At 41.2% G+C, this 18,072-nt stretch overlaps 1 protein-coding gene across 4 annotated transcripts in view; it reads right to left on the bottom strand.

The window, feature by feature from the left end:
• Positions 1–13,404, bottom strand: part of BMAL2 (basic helix-loop-helix ARNT like 2) — a 123,060-nt gene extending 109,656 nt beyond the window's left edge. For 3 of the 4 annotated variants that reach the window (XM_047866571.1, XM_047866574.1, XM_047866573.1), the window contains exon 1: positions 13,195–13,404. In XM_047866571.1, the coding sequence (XP_047722527.1) occupies positions 13,195–13,225 (31 nt within the window). In that variant the 5' untranslated portion in view covers positions 13,226–13,404. Of the gene's footprint in view, positions 1–13,168 lie in introns of all 4 variants that reach the window. The other variant, XM_047866572.1, reaches the window with a different exon arrangement.
• Positions 13,405–18,072: the final 4,668 nt, after the last annotated feature.

Genomic DNA, 18,072 nt, shown 5'->3' with positions numbered 1-18,072 from the left:
TAAAATTTCTCTTCTTTTGTTTTACTTTTGGTCAGTTTTGTTTTTCTTGTTTTTTTCCCTTTCTTCCTCTTTTCTTTTCTTTTTTTTTAATGTTTTATTTATTTTTGAGAGAGAGAGAAAGAGCAAGCGAGCAAGCAGGCGAGGGGCAGAGAGAGAGGGAGACACAGAATCCGAAGCAAGCTCCAGGCTCTGAGCTGTCAGCACAGAGCCTGACGTGGGGCTCAAACTCCCAAACTGGGAGATCATGACCTGAGCCGAAGTTGGACACTCAACCGACTGAGCCAGGCACCTCTCTTCTCCTCTTTTATTTTCTTTCACTTTTTCTTTTTTCTCTCTTTTTTCATTTTTTGTTTTATATTTCTCTTTTACTATTAATCTTTCTTTATTCTTTCTGTAAAAAGTGATAAAAGTTTAAGAGATTAAGTAGCTCCAGACTTCAGGTTATACTGTAAAGCTGTAGTAATCAAAACTGTATGGTGCTGGCACAAAAATAGACACATAGATCAGTAGAACAGAACAGAGACCCAGAAATACACCCATGATTATATGGTCTGTTAATCTTTCACAAAGGAGGAAAGAATATGCACGGGGAAAAAGTCTCTTCAACAAATGGTGTTGGGAAAGCTGGACAGCTACCTGCAAAAAAATGAAACAAGAGACAAGAAAAACCTCAATCTAACCTTACACCTAAGGAGACTAGAAAAGAAGAACAAATAAAGCTCAAGGTGAGTAAAAGAAAGGAAATAAAAATCAGAGCAGAAATAAATTAGGTAGAGACAGACAGACAGACAGAAATCATTGAAACCAAGATCTGGTTCTTTGAAAAGATAAAAGAGAAAAAACCTTAGCTGGACTCATGAAGGAAAAAAGAGAAAGGACTCAAATAAATAAAATCAGAAATAAGAGAGGAGAAGTAACAATTGACACCATAGAAATAAAAGGATTATAAGAGAAGAAAATGTAAAAATATATGTCAATGAACTGGACAATCTATAAGAAATCAATTCCTAGAAACATAAATCTTCCAAAACTGAACCAGGAAGAAATAGGTAACTTAAACATACCTATTACAAGTAATTAAATTGAATCGGTAACCAAAAACTACCAAAAAATAAAAGTGCAGGACCAGAGGACTTCACAGGTCAATTTTACCAAATATTTAAAGAACAGTTAATACCTATTCTCCGTAAGCCATTCCAAAAAATAGAAGAAGGAAAGCTTCCAAATACATTTTACAAGGCCAGCATTACCCTGATACCAAAATCGAAGTCATCACAAAAAACAAAACTACAGGCCAATATCTCTGTTAAGCATACATGCAAAAATTCTCTACAAAATATTAGCAAATTGCATTCAACAAAAAAATTTCAAAAAAAAATCATTTACCATGATCAGGTAGGATTTATTCTCAGGATGCAAGAATGGTTTAATATTCACAAATCAATCAACATCATACACCACATCAACAAAACAAAGGATAAAAATCATATTGTCATCTAAATAGATGCAGAAAAAGTATTTGACGATATTCAATGCCACTTCATGATAAACACTCTCAACAAAATGGGTTTAGAGGGAACATACCTGAACATAAAAAAGGTCATATTTGGAAGACCCTCAGCTAAGATCATACTCAACAGTGAAACACTGAGAGATTTTCCTCTAAGATCAGGAACAAGACAAGGATGTCCACTCTCACCATTTTTATTCAACATAGTACTGAAGGTCCTAGACACAGCAATCGGACAAGAAAAAGAAATAAGAGGCATCTATACTGGCAAGGAAGAAGGCAAACTGTCACTATTTGCAGATGACATGATACTATACATAGAAAATCCTAAAGACTCCCCTAAAAAACTATAGGGAGTAATCAACAAGTTCAGTAAGGTTGCAAGATACAAAATACCCAGAAATTGGTAGCACTTCTATACAGTAACAACAATTGTAGAAAGAGAAACTTAAAAAACAACACCATTTACAATTGCACCAAAAAAGAATAAAATACATAGGAATTAACTTGACCAAAGAGGTGAAAGACCTGTACTCTGAAAACTATAAAATACTGATGAAAGAAACTGAAAATGACACAAACAAATGGAAAGATAGTTCATGCTTATGGATTGGAAGAATTAATACTGTCAAAATGTTCACATTACTCAAAGAAATCTATAGATTCAATAAATCTCAAAATACCAACAGCATTTTCCACAAAACTAGAACAAATAAAACTAAAATGTATATGGAACCACAGAAGACCTGAAATAGCCAAAGCAATTTTGATCAAAAATAATGAAGCTAGAGGTATCACAATTTCAAGATACACTACAAAACTGTAGTAATCAAAACAGTATGGTATTGGCACAAAAACAGATACATAGATCAATAGAACAGAACAGAAACCACAGAAATAAGCAGGCATTTATCTGGTCAATTAATCTATTAAAAAGGAGGCAAGAATACACAATGGGGAAAAAGAGAATCTTTTCAATAAATGGTGCCGGGAAAACTAGACAGCTACATGTAAAAGAATGAAAGTGGTCCACTTACTAACACTATACACAAAAATAAACTCAAAATGGATTAAAGGCCTAAATATAAGACCTGAAAGCATAAAAATCCTAGAAGAGAACATAGGCAGTAATTTCTCTGACATTAGCCATAGCAATATTTTTCTACACATGTCTCATAAGGAAAAGGAAACAAGCAAAAATAAGCTATTGGGAGTACATCAAAATAAGAAGCTTTTGCATAGAAAAGAAAACAACAAAACTAAAAGAAAATCTACTGAATGGGAGATCTTTGCAAATGATATATCCAATGATGAGTTAATATCTAAAATAGATAAGGAAATTATATAACTGAACACCAAAATAATAATAATAATAATAATAATCCAATTTAAAAATGGGCAAAGGACCTGAATAGACATTTTTCTAAAGAAGACATATGAATGGTCAACAGACATATGACAAGATGCTCAACATCACTAATTAACAAGGGAATGCAAGTCAAAACCACAAAGAGATATCACCTCATACCTGTCAGAATGGCTAAAATCAAAAACACAAGAAATAACAAGTGCTGGCAAGGAGGTGGACAGAAAAGAGCCCTCATGCACTGTTAGTGGGAAAGCAAACTGGTATAGCCATTGTGGAAAAAAGTATAGAGGTTTCTCCAAAAATTAAAAATAGAAATACCATATCATCCAATAATTCCAGTACTGGGTATTTATCCAGGGAAAGGAAAACACTCACTCGAAAAGATATAGGCACCTCTATGTTTATTGCAGCATTATTTACAATAGCCAAGGCATGCAAGCAACCTAAGTGTGCATCAAAAGCCAAATGGATAAGGAAAATGTGGTATATATTACAATGGGATACTACACCTCCATAAACAAGGATGAGATCTGGGCACCTGGGTAACTCAGTTGGTTAAGCATCCAACTTCGTCTCAGGTCATGATCTCAGTTCCTGTGAGTTCGAGCCCTGCGTTGGGTTCTGTGCTGACAGCTCAGAGCCTGGAGCCTGCTTTGGATTCTGTGTCTCCCTCTCTCTCTTCCCCTCACCTGCATACACATGCTCACTCTCTCTCTCAAAAATAAACATTAAAAAAAATTAAAAAATAAAAAACAAGGATGAGATCATGCCATTGGAGACAACATGGATGGCTTAGAGCATATAATGCTAAGTGAAATAAGTCATACTGAAAAAGACAAATACCATATGATTCCACTCATAAATAAAATCTAATAAAAAATGAATAAACAAACAAAAGTCAGAATATGAACTATAAATACAGAGAACATGGTTGCCAGAGGGAAGTGGGGGTTTGGGCAAAATGGGTGAAGGAGAGAGGGAGATACAGGCTTCCAGATATGGAATGAGTAAGTCACAGGAATAAAGCAGAGCATAAGTCAGTGATTTTGTAACAGCAATGCAATGGGATGGATGGTAACTATACTTATAGTAAACACAAGATAATGTATAAACTTGTCAAATCACTAATTGTACGTCTGACACTAATATAACATTGCATGTCAACTATACTCAAATTTTTTTAAAAGTAGTAAAATTACTCATATCTATGAAAATTAGGGGGTAAACAAAATAAGAAGATGTAAAATATGACATCATATATATAGGACATGGAGATGGGGTTAAAATTCAGTGTTTTGGAGTGCCTGGCTTGCTCAGTCAGGAGAGCATGCAATTCCTGATCTTGGGGTCATGAGTTCAAGCCCCACATGTGGTGTAGAGTTTACATTAAAAAAAAAAAAATTAAATAGGGGCTCCTGGGTGGATCAGTTGGTTAAGTATCTGACTTCAGCTCAGGTCATGGTCTCACGGTTCATGAGTTCAAACCTGCATCAGGCTCTCTGCTGACAGCACAGAACCCACTTTGGATCCTCCCTTCCCCTCCCCTGCTCACACTCACTCTCTGTGTTTCAAAAATAAACAAACATTAAACAGTTTTTTTTAATTAAAAAAATGTAGTGTTTTTAGAATGTGTTCAAACACAAGTGACCAATTTATTATAGACTGCTATATACACAGAATGTCACATAGAAACCTCATAGTAACCACAAACCATAATCCTATAACAAGCACACAAAAAATTAATGGAATAAAACCTCAAGCATAAACTGAAGTCATCAAATCACAAGTGAAGAGAGCAAGAAAAGAAGAAAGGAATAGAGAAGAACCACAAAAACAACCAGGAAACAATTAAACAAGTACAAACCTATCAATAATTACTTTCACTGTAAATGGAATAAATGCTCCAATCAAAAGACACATCGTGAATGAATAGCAAAAAAAAAAAAAAAAAAAAAAAGACTCATCTGTATGCTGCCTGTAAGCCTGTAAGAGACCCACTTCAGATTTAAGTTACATAAAAATTGAAAATGAAGTGTAATGACAAAGGAATCAATCCAACAAGAGGATAGAACAATTGTAAATATCTATGTACCTAGCATAGGAGCACCTAAATATATAAAGCAAATATTAACAGACATAAAAGGAAAAGCTGACAATAATACACAATAGGGGACATTACAAGTCCACTTACATCAATGGATAAATCATCCAGATAGAAAATCAATAAGGAAATAGTGGCTTGGAACAGCACATTAGATCAGATGGCCTTAACATATGTATACAGAACATCCTATTCAAAAACAGCAGAATATACTTTTTTTTTTCCCCCCCAAGTGCACAAGGAATATTCTCCAGGACAGATCACATGTTAGACCACAAAACAGATCTCAACAAATTAAAGAAAACTGAAATCATATCAGGCACCTTTTCTGACTACAATGGTATGAAACTAGAAATCAATTTCAAGAAAAAAAAACTATAAAAAATGCAAACATGTGGGCTACACATGTTACTGAACCACCAATGGGTCAATGAAGAAATTAAAGAGGAAATAAAAAAAATACATGGAGACAAATGAAAATGGAAACATAAAGATTCAAACTCTCTGGGACACAGCAAAAGCAGATCTAAGAGGGGAGTTCAGAGCAATATAGGCCCAACTCAAGAAACGAAAAACATCAAACAATCTAACCTTACACTTAAAGGAACTAGAAAAAAGAACAAAGCCCAAAGTAGTAGAAGGAAGGAAACAATAAAGAGCAGAGCAGAAAATATGAAATAGGGACTAAAAACAAAACAAAACAATAAAAATGATCAATGAAACCAAGAGCTAGTTCTTTGAAAATTGATAACCCTTTAGCCAGACTCATCAAGGAAAAAAAAAAAAAAAAGAGGACTCAAATAAAAATCAGAAAAGAAAAAGGAGAGTTAATGAAAATCACAGAAATACAAAGGATTATAAGACTACTATCAAAAATTATATGCCAACAAATTGGACAACCTAAAAGAAATGAATAAATTCCTGGAAACATACAATCCTGTAAAACTGAATCAGGAAGAAAGAGAAAATCTGAACAGATCAATTACTAGTAATGAAATAGAATCAGTAGTCAAAAACAAACAAACAATAACAAAACAAAAAACAAAATACAGAGAACAACTCCAAGAAACAAAAATCCAGTACCCAACTGCTTCACAGATGAATTCTACCAAACATTTAAAAAACAGTTAATATCTGTCTCAACCTATTGTATAAAATTAAAGAGGAAAAAATGCTTCCAAGTGCATTTTTCTCTTACTGTGTACTGTGATACCAAAACTAGAAAAAAACACTATAAAAAAAAAAGGAAATTGCAGACCAATATCTCTAATGAACATAGATGTAAAAATACTCAACAAAATACTAGCAAACCAAGTTTAAGTATACGTTAAAAAGATCATTCTCAAAAAAAAAAAAAAAGATCATTCTCCACTATCAAGTGAGATTTATTCCAGGGATGCAAGGATGGTTCAATGTCTACAAACCAAACAATGTGAAACACCACAATAACAAAATTAAGAACAAAACCATATGATCATCTCAATACATGCCGAAAAAAACAATTAACAAAATCCATCATAATTCATGAGAAAATACTCTCAAAAAAGTGGTTATACGGCTCAGTTGGTTACATGTCCAATTCTTGATTTTGGTTCAGGTCATGGTGTCGAGGTTCATGAGATCAGACTCATGTCCAGCTCTGTGCTGACAGTGCAGAGTCTGCTTGGGCTTCTCTCTCTCCCTCTCTCTCTGCCCCTCCCCTACAGCCCTCTAGCTCATTCGCTCTCTCTCAAAATAAACATTTTTTTTTAAAAAAGGGATAATGGAGGGAACATACCTCAACATAATAAAGGCCTCATATCGCAAGCCCACAGTTAACATCATTGTCAATGGTGGAAAACTAAAAGCTTTTCCTCTAAGATCAGGAACAACACAAGGCCATCCGTTCTCATCATTTTTATTCAATACAGCATTGGAAGTCCTAGCCACAGCAGTCAAAGAAAAGGAATAAAAAGCATCTAAATTGGTAAGGAAGAAATAAACTATCATTATTTGCAGATGACATAATTCTACATATAGAAAACCCTAAAAACCAAAAACTTACTAGAATAAATTTCAGGATACAAAACTAATACACAGAAATCCGGTGCATTTTTATACACTAATAACAAACTGGCAGAAAGAGAAATTAGGAGAATAATCACATTTATCATTGCATCAAAAAGAACAAAATACCTAGAAATAAATTTAACCAAGGATGTGTAAGACCTATACTTTGAAAACTTATAAGACATTCATGAAAGAAACTAAAGATGACACAAATAAATGGAAAGCTATACCATGCTCACGGACTGGATGAATCAAGGTTGTTAAAATGTTTATACGACCCAAGGCAATCTACAGATTCAATGCAATCACTATCAAAACATCAACAGCATTTTTCATAGAACTAGTTACTGATGACTTTTGCATATCTCCTATTCTCTGTCCTGAAAGACCCTCTTCTTGGCTACCTCCCCAAGAATTATCTATCCACTGATACTAAAGTTAGCACCTTCTCTTAAAGTCTGTGAGTCCCTCCCCGCTGAACTAGATGTGATTTCTCCTTTGGGTAGTGAGGCTCACTCTCAGCAGTTAAACTAGAGATTTTACTAGGTTCTATCTTGTTACATATACCTTGACTGCTTTTTACCTATTTATAAGCTCTTGAATCATTTTCCTTTCTTTATCCATTTCTTCATCTCTGTGTGCTTAGTACAGTAGTTTGTATTTAATGGATAGTTTATGAATGAACCAGCGCTGTCCACACATTAGACCAATCGTTATTTATTTAAAATCAACAAACCTTTATTAGGCATTTAACAGGTACAAGGAGTTGGAGATTTTAAAGATGAGTAAGAATCAACCCTGTTCTCCTAGGAATGGGCAACCAGGGCTGGAGCTAAGAAACCTACCTAAATAACTTGGGGCAAGCAGGCCCAAATGTTACAACAGACCCACAAAAAGACTACAGTGTGAAAATAGAAGGGGAGTAGCATTTCCATAACGGGGAGAGGAGACGCTCTGGGAATCATCTCATTTAATTCCCACATAAGCTTCCAAGTTAAGCATTTTTACCCCCCATTTTATAGACAAGGAAATTGGGGCTCAGAGCAGTTTAATAATTTGGCCAAGGTCACATAGCTAGTAAATAATGAAACTGGTGATCACATTCCCAATGGCCTGGTTCCCAAGCTCATGCTCATTTCCCTATATACCAGCTGTCCTCCTCCACAGGCAAGTAAAAACACAGTGACACCTGAGCTCAGCCTTCAAGACAAGGTAAGACTTCCATATGCCCATCTGGAGGGCAGGAGCATTCCAGTGGCAGACAACAGCCTGAGCAACACCTGCAGGGAGCAAAGTTTAAAACATATGGGGAAAGGCAGACGCCCTCATATAACAGACTACAGGACATAATAGGGAGACAAAATGGAGATATTTTGGAAGAAAAAGCCAGTGGATGACTCTCCACTTTGCCTGCAACATGTTTGGAACATATGGTAAAGTGTATCTCTTATCTACTTAAAAAAAATACATAAAATACTAGAACTAAAACATTTTGAATATATTGGCAATTACTGTTTTCTGGTAATAATCTTCACCTTCAATAAATATCCTGTAATGCAAACCATGTTGAGTGAAAAAATGATTCTCTCCATATTTCCTTTTCCTCCAGCTTCTGTTTTTATCTCTCTGTAAAGATATTATTTAGAGATTTAAATGGTAAGATTAAAGACTAGGGAAATGAGATGCCAATAACTTATTTGGATAAATGACAAATTTCCTATCGTACCAAACAATATTTAAGTATTTTCAAATGAGAATTTTAATATTATATAACTGGACTGATTTAAAATATTTTAAGAAATTTTAAAATATTTTAAGTTTAAAAATTGGAGGGGCGCCTCGGTGGCTCAGTGGGTTAAGCAACTGACTTCGGCTCAAGTCATGATTTCATGGTTTGTGCGTTCGAGCCCCGTGTCGGTCTCAATGCTGACAGCTCAGAGCCTGAAGCTTGCTTTGGATTCTGTGTCTCCCTCTCTCTCTGCCCCTCCCCCTCTCACATTCTGTCTCTCTCTCAAAAATAAATAGACATTGGAATTTTTTTTTTAATTGGGAGGTGAGATATTATAGCCTAAGGTGATATAATTTAAAGGGTATTTGTGAAGTACTGCTAAATGTGACTTCACACAAGAGAAGAAAATGGGGGCATAAGAAGAAATGGGCATAAGCACAGCTAACCGCTTCATAAATGATCAGTAAATATCCAGAAATACTACAAGCAGCTGCAGAGAAGATCTTCCAGCGGTAGTCCCAGCTCCAATAAGAGTTTAAATTGTAGGTTCTTTTAAGTTTTCACAGCCCCTGCCAGGAAGGAGGGAGGCACTGGGTGAGGCAGGGGGAGGGTACAGACAGGCTGGGATTTGGTGGGGGGAACAGACTGCAGGGAGCAGGCCTGCAGAAACCAGGAGAGGAAAGATGAGCAGGCAGATGTCTCAGGTACACTCGTCTCTTGCAGGGCACCTGCTCACAGAGTCCCTGATACTGCTTATGACCGTACTGATGCTGACTCGTGACCCAGACCCCAGGCAGCTGTGTAACTCAGCTGTCACAGTGGAAAGCTGGAGGTCTTCAACTAAATGGGACAACTGAAGTCAGAGCTACTAGAATGAGATGTTATTACCTAATTTATGATTTCCTGAACTTTATGTAAAGGGAGAGATTTTGAAAGGTTGCTGTAATCAGTGTTTACAGCACAGAAAGAGACCATGCTTTTTAGAACCAAGGGTCTTGCCACAAGGAAAAAAGTAAAGTGAAATTTCTGTTTACTAATATTTTGGATTTCCCTACATATTTTAAACATTAAATGTCTTTTTTTTCCCTGGAGTCAAACTTTGATGAGCTGGCAGTCCCTACCCCCCTCCATGCTCTCACCTCTACCCTGCCTCATTCCCCTCTTCTCCCCTCTCCCAGCTCCTTGCCTTGCCCCTTCTCATTTTCCTTCCCTCCCCTCCACCCTCTCCTCTCCTCATCTCTTTCCCTCACTTTCTGCCTTCCTTCCCTCTTGCGCCTTTACTCTCTCCCCTCTTCTCTCTTTATTCCACCCCTACCTCCCCCCATTCTCTCTTTTCCTCTCACTTCCCACCTGCTCCACAACCTTGCCCTAAACATGTGAAAAGCAGTTTTAGTCCATCCTGGTTTATCTTGAGTAACGCATCTCAGGCTCAAGCTTTGCCTAAGGGTCCAGGCCAGGAGTGGCAGCTTATGCAAAGTTGATTGGGACATGTTGTGTTTTTTTTTTAATTTCTGAGTCACAAAAATGAATTTAAGCCACTATAATTGCAGAACTATGCCTTAGAAAGAGTTGTCTGATAACATCACAGGTGAAAACATGCCCTAGTAAGAAAGGGAAGGCGAGAGAGCTGTCCCACAGACAACAAGACCCCAAACCATCTCAGGTGGTCAATCTTGAAAATGTGCCTCTCCTGCATGATTGCCTTGGCCCTGACTCCAAGAATTCTGGAATCATTGGCCAGGAGGACACCCAGTCACTTGGCAGCTTGCTTAACCTTGGTGTTTACCATAAGCCTGTCAAAAAATTGAGCAGGCAATTATGTTAGGCACCAGCTGATTTTTGGCAGCCATCTGCAAAAGCAGCCCTGAAGTTATTCTCAGCAGGGTAACCACCATGGAGGGTTTTTTCCCCACTACTTTTAAGTTTTTTTCAACATTTATTTATTTTTGGGACAGAGAGAGACAGAGCATGAACGGGGGAGGGGCAGAGAGAGAGGGAGACACAGAATCGGAAACAGGCTCCAGGCTCCGAGCCATCAGCCCAGAGCCTGATGCGGGGCTCGAACTCCCGGACCGCGAGATCGTGACCTGGCTGAAGTCGGACGCTTAACCGACTGTGCCACCCAGGCGCCCCTCCCCACTACTCTTAGATCGGTATTTTACTACCAGGACCTTAACGTCAAACTGCCTAGGGAAAAGAAATCTTTAGGGATTTTGTGTAAGGAAAACATGGTCCTGGATTCTGATACAGAGACCTGTTTTGTTGCGTTTTCCCACCAGGGATAGGGGAATGTGTAACAACATGTGTTTCACCCTTTTTTTCTAAAGGTGGCGGTGGGGGGTGCGGGTGGGGTCTGAAAGGGCGCACATCGCTCATTAGCGCCACCCAGTGAGACAGGAAAGAAAGGAAAGCAGCAGGGCCAGTAGCCACAGATCTTGAGTCCAGTTTTGTCATTTCTCTGGCTGTGCAACTGTGGGCCAGCCTGTTTTCTCATGTCATCTGCAAAATGGAGATAATGCCACCTTCGTCACAGGGCTGCTATGAACTAAGGAAGGCATCTCTTATGCAATGCTTGGTATGTAACAGGCCCTCAATAAATGCTGGCCCTCCCAGCCCCCAGTGAAACTTTGCTACTCTTACCTAAGAAGGATTAATTTTAATCATTCCCAGCTGCATGTTTGGTGTTCAGCTAAGGAGCAATAAGCTATTTGCCTGAAATCTTGTAAGTCCAGAAGGCTTTTGCGATGAAGGCCACTCTTTGAATGGGTGGGTGCATTTTTAGGTTTCTCTTTTTTCAGTAAAGTCCAAATATTCTCCAATTTGGCCAATTTTAACTTGGTGGGATAACATTTTAATTAACCAGACAAGGGGCGCCTGGGTGGCTTAGTCGGTTGAGCGTCCGACTTCGGCTCAGGTCACGATCTCACGGTCCGTGAGTTCAAGCCCAGCGGCGGGCTCTGGGCTGATGGCTCAGAGCCTGGAGCCTGCTTCCGATTCTGTGTCTCCCTCTCACTCTGACCCTCCCCCGTTTATGCTCTGTCTCTGTCTCAAAAATAAATAAACGTTAAAAAATTTTTTTAATTAACCAGACAAGATTCGTCAATTTCACAAAGCATATGGGAGCTGTAAATTAATAATTGTGTTAAGCTAAGGGGTTAAGCACTTTATATGTACTTAAATGCATTTATATCTCATTTAATCCTAACAACCCTATAAAACAGATACTATAATTACCCCCATTTTACAGATGAAGAAACTAAAGCTAAGGATAAATAACCCCAGTGACATGTCTGAACTTAACACCATATATACTGTCTTCTCTTTGCAAAACAGCGCTTACCCACATCTTTATGTCATCCAGAAAGACTTGACATATTCACATGACAGAATGTTGGAAATCTCCCCATGATCCAAATCCCCATTAGCTGTATAAAGTTTTCAAGAGCACCTCTTCTCATTGCTGTATCTCAGAGAAAAATCACAACTCATCGCCATATTCCAAAAGGACAGTGCGGATTTAATCAATGGCGTCCCTGAAATTCTCTCTGCCACTCAGTTTTCCTTTAGTTATTTCTATGTTTTGCCCTGCCTCCCTTTTGACCAAACAGATACTCTATAACCATCCCAGAATTGCGAGTGGTCTCGCAATGGACAAGACCACACAATGTTGCCAGTGTATGCATACTGGAGGGAGGAAAAAGAAACAGCAACGCTTCCAACTCAATTCACGAAAACTCCACTTAGATATGAAACAAAACAAACGAATTCAAACGTTGGCTTTCCTAAAGCAGCAACGGTAAAAGGGCCACCTCTCGCTGACTGAGGGTTATTGCGGGGCAATCTGTCATTTTCGAGTGAGAGGTGCGGTGGACCAGCCTCCACGCGCTCCCCTGACCCCCCTGCCCGCCCCACCGCGGGGCAGTTTTTGAAACGGGTTCCGGGAGATTGAGTGTTTCCAGCACAGAGGATACAGGCTCGCAGACCCGAGTTCCTTCAATGGCTTATGACAACTGCTTCCTACAAAAAACGAAATCTAAGAAGTCCCCGCAGCAGTCCCTGCAGACGACGAAGTGGGATCCCGGTGGTCGGCAGAGGGTCCCTCTCCAGGTCACCTTCGCCAAAAGGTCCAGCCGGGGCCAAGATGGGAGGCTGCGGGTAACCCCAAGGCCGGCGGCGACCCCGGCGGCGACCCCGGCGACTCCCCACCTCCCTCTCCCCGGGAGAACGCGCGGGACGCCGCGCAGCACCTGTGTCCCCAAGGGACGACCTTGGTCCTGGAGCCAATCGGAGGTGATGCCGGGGCGAGAGGAGCCCTCCGCAAACTGTGCCCAGCACCTGGCGTCGCGGCGCCGACCGCTCGCCCCCAGCGCGGCGAGGGATGTTCCCGCGCGTCCGGCGCCGTTCACCCACCTGGGGCCGCCCGCCCGAAGCCTCACCTCTCGCCGCAGCCTCCCCTTCCGCCGCCATCGCAGGAGCCACCCGGCCGGCTCCGCAGCCCCGGGGCTGGCGGCATAGAGAGCTCGGGGCCCGCCCTGCGCCGGCCCCGGAACGGGGACGAGGGCCCCGGGGGAGCTCTGCAGCCTGGGCGCGCAGCAGCGCGGACTCGGAGCGTGGCGGCCGCGGACTGCAGAGCACGCGGCCTGGGACTGGCCTGCCCGCGGATCTGGGCTGCGCGGGGCTCCAAGCCGGAGAACCGGGCCGGGCGCGGGGCGGAGTCACGGCGGCACCGCCCCCGACCCCTGCGGCGGCAGGCCAGGCTCACAAAGGCCGGCGAGGATGCACCTGGAGCCTTTCTGGAAACCGGCTTTTAAAAACAGGTTAAAACAGTCTGAGTGTTGGGAGGGTCGGAGTTGTTTCCCTTGGGGGCAAAGATAAAGGATAAACGGAGATCGCTGCAAGGTGGGGGTCCTGGGGGCCCGTGGGGGAGCTGGAAGAGAAACTTCCCTGGTACACAGTAGGGCTAGGCAAGGGCTTCGCTGCAGAGACAAGGGTGCGATGACAGAGAGGGGTCGCCGAGGAAGCTGTTTGGGCTCCTGCAACGGTTGGGTAACTCCAGAAGCAGGATCCTCTGGGGATCATTTGACAACCTTCCATCCTGTGCGGACGACGCTGCTTCTCTCCGCGCCCGCTGATTCCTAGACCCGTGCCTTGGGTTAGTTTGGCTAGTAGAGGTGGGGGGTGGAGGAAAGGAACAGCAGAGAAAACACAAACGCTTTGTGTCAACCAGCCTAAATCTACTACTTTTCCCACCAGCAGTCTTCATTATAGCGTCTTAACTAGCTGCATATGCGTCCTGAGGGCTACTTGGGACCAAACCAGGGCAAGGGGGTTGGAACAGCGATCTCGGACAGTAGGCAGGACCAGAGGAAACTGCTGCCCTCTTAAGGGCGGACTGGGATTTTACGCTGCTGGAGGTGCAAGTCGATGCTGGGAAGTCCGCTGCCCTCGGTAACACACTCCAAGGCACTTCCCTAATCAAAACCACTCTTGAAACATCTCAGTCCCAGCTTTGACTTGGAACTCTACCTGAATCCACCAGCTTCCGCTGGCCGCTCAAAAAGAAAAATTCCACAGAGGAGCCTGGCAGATAGTCTTAAATCTGGCCCAGGTGTCCGTGAATATGTTCAAACCCTGGCTTTCCAGATACATATACAGTCTGGAGATGGTCTACCAAGTGGGGAGGTATTCTAACACCCAGGCATGGGTTAAATGTCACCTTAAAGGTGAAGCAGAATTTTAGGGCCCTGGTGAAAATGTACAGTACAGACTATATATTGTCTTGAGGACAAAGTGTTTTTCCCTTTGTCATCTCATGTAAGCCTCACAACAACCTTTGTGAGGTGGCTGGACAGTTGTCAATGTTGCCTTATCAGTAGGCAAGCACAGGCTCACAGATGAGCATTTGGGCCAGGATCACTCAGTAGATGGGAGAAGCCAGACTGTAAAAGTCAGATCTTCCTAGGAGTTCATACTATGGTACCGAATACACTTGCTGGTGAATCACTGCAGTCCTCATTTCTTAGAAATGATGATTCACTTCCACCCAAAGCCTGAAAGCCAAAGAAAAGGAAGCCAGAACCTAAATATGATAGCAGGAAGTAATGCTCAAGGAGAACCACAGGATTCTGTGGCAGCAAATCACTCTTCAAGCTTAACGTGCATTCCCCTTAATGTTCAAGTTTAAGTCCTACTGGCTACTTTTTCTTTATGCTCCAGAGCTTTCCGTTCTAGGACTTTTTGTTAAAGAGTAGTTATATTACACCTCATAGGATAAGACAGAGGTAGAAAACCTGTATCTTGAGAAATGAATGGGAAGGTAATCTCTCATTTCCAAACAGTGGTTTTCTAATCCTTGGGCAAAATGTAGGAAAAATGATTTGAAACATAACTTGCAGAACACGTGATATATATATATATATATATATATATATATATATATATATATAGTTAGTTCCTTATGGCCAATGACGTTTTCTCACCCAAAGCCAAGGGACAGCATTGCTCTTCAGGAATCATTGCTAATCCTAGGGTGACCTTAGTTGGCTGGTTAATTTTGCTTCACTGCCAAGTACTCAGGCAAGAACCATACTGGGATTTGTAACCACTGCCTCTATAAATTCCTATACTTGGCAACCTCCTGATGGGATTGTAACAATGTAATTTATATTTTTTGTAACAATGTGATTTAGTTTGAGGGTTCCTTAAGACCATATAGATATTTTAGTTGGTTCAGGAGGGAGAAAGAAGGAAAAAGGAAGAAAGAAAAAAAAGAAAGAAAAATCCACCTGCTTGAGTGTAGTTACACTAAAGCTACTATTTCTAATGATGCATAAATATTAAAGTAACTACCCATTAATGAGCTAAGTGACTGGAGAAAATAATTACATTATTATCATTTGAAACTACTCTTGGAGGGCGCCTGGGTGGCTCAGTTGGTTAAGCGTTAGCTCAGGTCGTGATCTCCAGGTTCGTGAGTTTGAGCTCTGCATCAGGCTCTGCGCTGACAGTGTGGAGTCTGCTTAAGATTTTCTCTCTCTCCCTTCTCTGCCCCTCCCCTGCTTTCTATCTCTCTTTCAAAATTAAAAAACAAAAAAGCCCACTACCTTTTCTTCCCTGTCACCCTCCCTGCCCCCCCCCCCCAGCATTCTATGGAGGGTCAATACTGGGGAAGATTCTTGTTTTTGCTAAGCAGGTTGATGAGTGGGAGCGCAGCTGGGAGAAACAGGGAGGCCAAATGTGTTTAGAGGAGTAGATGGGCCCACTGTGGGCATCTGGTGTGGAGAAGATAGCTTGAGCTTGGCTTATGAAGGGGAAAGGAAGCCAAGAAGGTAAGTGCAGGAGGGTGTACTCATGAGAAAGGGGAAAGGAGGCAGCGGCAGGTGCCACGGAGAAATTTGAGAAAAATCTTTTAAAAGGGTATTAAGGGAACTTCACTGTGTAATGCAAAACCTCTTAATTATTGCCCTGGAAAGTAGCAACTTTAGTGAAGGCTACACTCCTTTTCAGTGCTTTTGGAGTTGATTTCTGTTATTAAAAATGGGAACGTGTAGAGATCAGCCTTAGATGGAAAGTAGGGCTGCCCACAACATGCAGTTATTTAATGCACTTGTTCACAAACAATTTTAGAGCGCTGCCGTGGATCAGGTCCTGCTGTAAAGCATCGACTTGTACTTCACCCACTGTGCATCCATCATGTCATTTAGATGTTCTCACAGCAATTGGTCAGGTGGGTATTATTTCATTTTGGAAAAGCCCAACCAGCGTCCTTAGCTCAGTGGTTCCCAAAGTTGGATGTTCATGATAATGTGCAGAATTTCAGACCTGCCCCTAGAGATGCTGAGTGAGTAGTTCTAAATCCTTGTTTCGGATAAGCTCCCTAGTTGAGATGTTTTGACTACTCTACTTCAGGAAATATGGCTTCAACTTGTCAAAAATCCATTTTCCTAAGCCTAGGTTGTGGTGGGGTAAGTTGTATACATATTCCTACTAGCCATAGACCAGAAGTAGCAATAAACTAAAATTCTAAGAAAAATACAAAAAGGGACAAGTGTGGTTGTGTGGACAGCTCTTTATACACTGGAGTTACTGCTTAATGTTATTTTTCCCTTAGAGATTATGTTTGTTTGTGTCTGATAAGTGTCAAAAGCTGAACTAAGTTTTACATTTGCAGGTTTTGAACACTCTGAAGACAAGTATGGTATCCCTGGTCCTCCTCAGTCCTTCTTATATTGTATGGAATTGGATAGGAGTGATCTTCAAGTTCTATTCATGATTATCTTACGCAAGAGGACAAGAAAGGAAAAGGACAGTTTTCCTTTCCTGTTATGGGTTCCTCTGTTTGGAGGAGAAGTCATCCTATGTTCAAGGGGTTCATAAGGAACATTTTAATATGAACAGTAAGGTAATTGAGAGAAACACTGTGGTAGTTAGCACAAGCTCACCTGAGGAATGTTTTGATTTCTATTAGTCAAAGCCCCTCTACCCAGGTTAGACAAGGCAGTTGAGCCAAAATTAATTAGGCCACCCCACTCCTGGATGGATCTTGGGGAAGTACACTGATGAGCATCTCTATTACTGATATAACAGCAGAGGGGGAGATGGACCAATGAAGAAGAGATAATTAGGAGCTGGGAGGGACGGCAAAAGCACTGAACAGACCAACCCCTGGTCACTGGGCCATGCATACATCTATTCTGTTTGTATGAGGTCCAGAGACCCACCCCTATACCTGGTTCTCCAATGGACAGGAAACCTGAGATTATAGTAGCTGAGTTGTGATCTATACAGTGGTACTTAGCACTGCTGTTTCTGATGGGCCAGGAAACATGTTAATGGATCAGCTTTCAGTTCATATGTAGCAATGGGAGAACCAGCAAGAACATCCAGGTACAGTGGCTTAAGGCGAGAACCATTGCTATAAACATGTATGGTACCCTTTTGATTAGCTTGGAGCTTGGTAAAAGAAGTCCAGTTGGTTCTGGTATCAGGTGGTCATGGGCTTTAGGTAAGCCTCACCCTAGTACCAGGGATGTGAATCCTGATCAGTTTTAAGTCAGTCACCAGGAACGGATGGATGACATAATCAGGACCGATAAAATGTGGGGGTTACATTGCTTAGAATGCTTCTAGAAAAGATTGTCCTTGATTTTAAAAAGAGGGTGCAAGAAGTAGTTTTTTTTTTTAAGTTTATTTATCTTGAGAGAGTGTGCATGCACGAGCTGGGGAGAGGCAGAGAGAGAATTCCAAGCAGGTTCTGCACTGCCAGCGTGAAGCCCGACGTGGGGCTCAATCCCACGAACCAGGAGATCATGATG

This window comes from Prionailurus viverrinus, chromosome B4, assembly GCF_022837055.1.
Source record: "Prionailurus viverrinus isolate Anna chromosome B4, UM_Priviv_1.0, whole genome shotgun sequence".
In the NCBI taxonomy this organism is placed as follows: domain Eukaryota; kingdom Metazoa; phylum Chordata; class Mammalia; order Carnivora; family Felidae; genus Prionailurus; species Prionailurus viverrinus.
The sequence above is the reverse complement of the archived record's forward strand: the minus strand, read 5'-3'. Positions and strand labels throughout refer to the sequence as shown.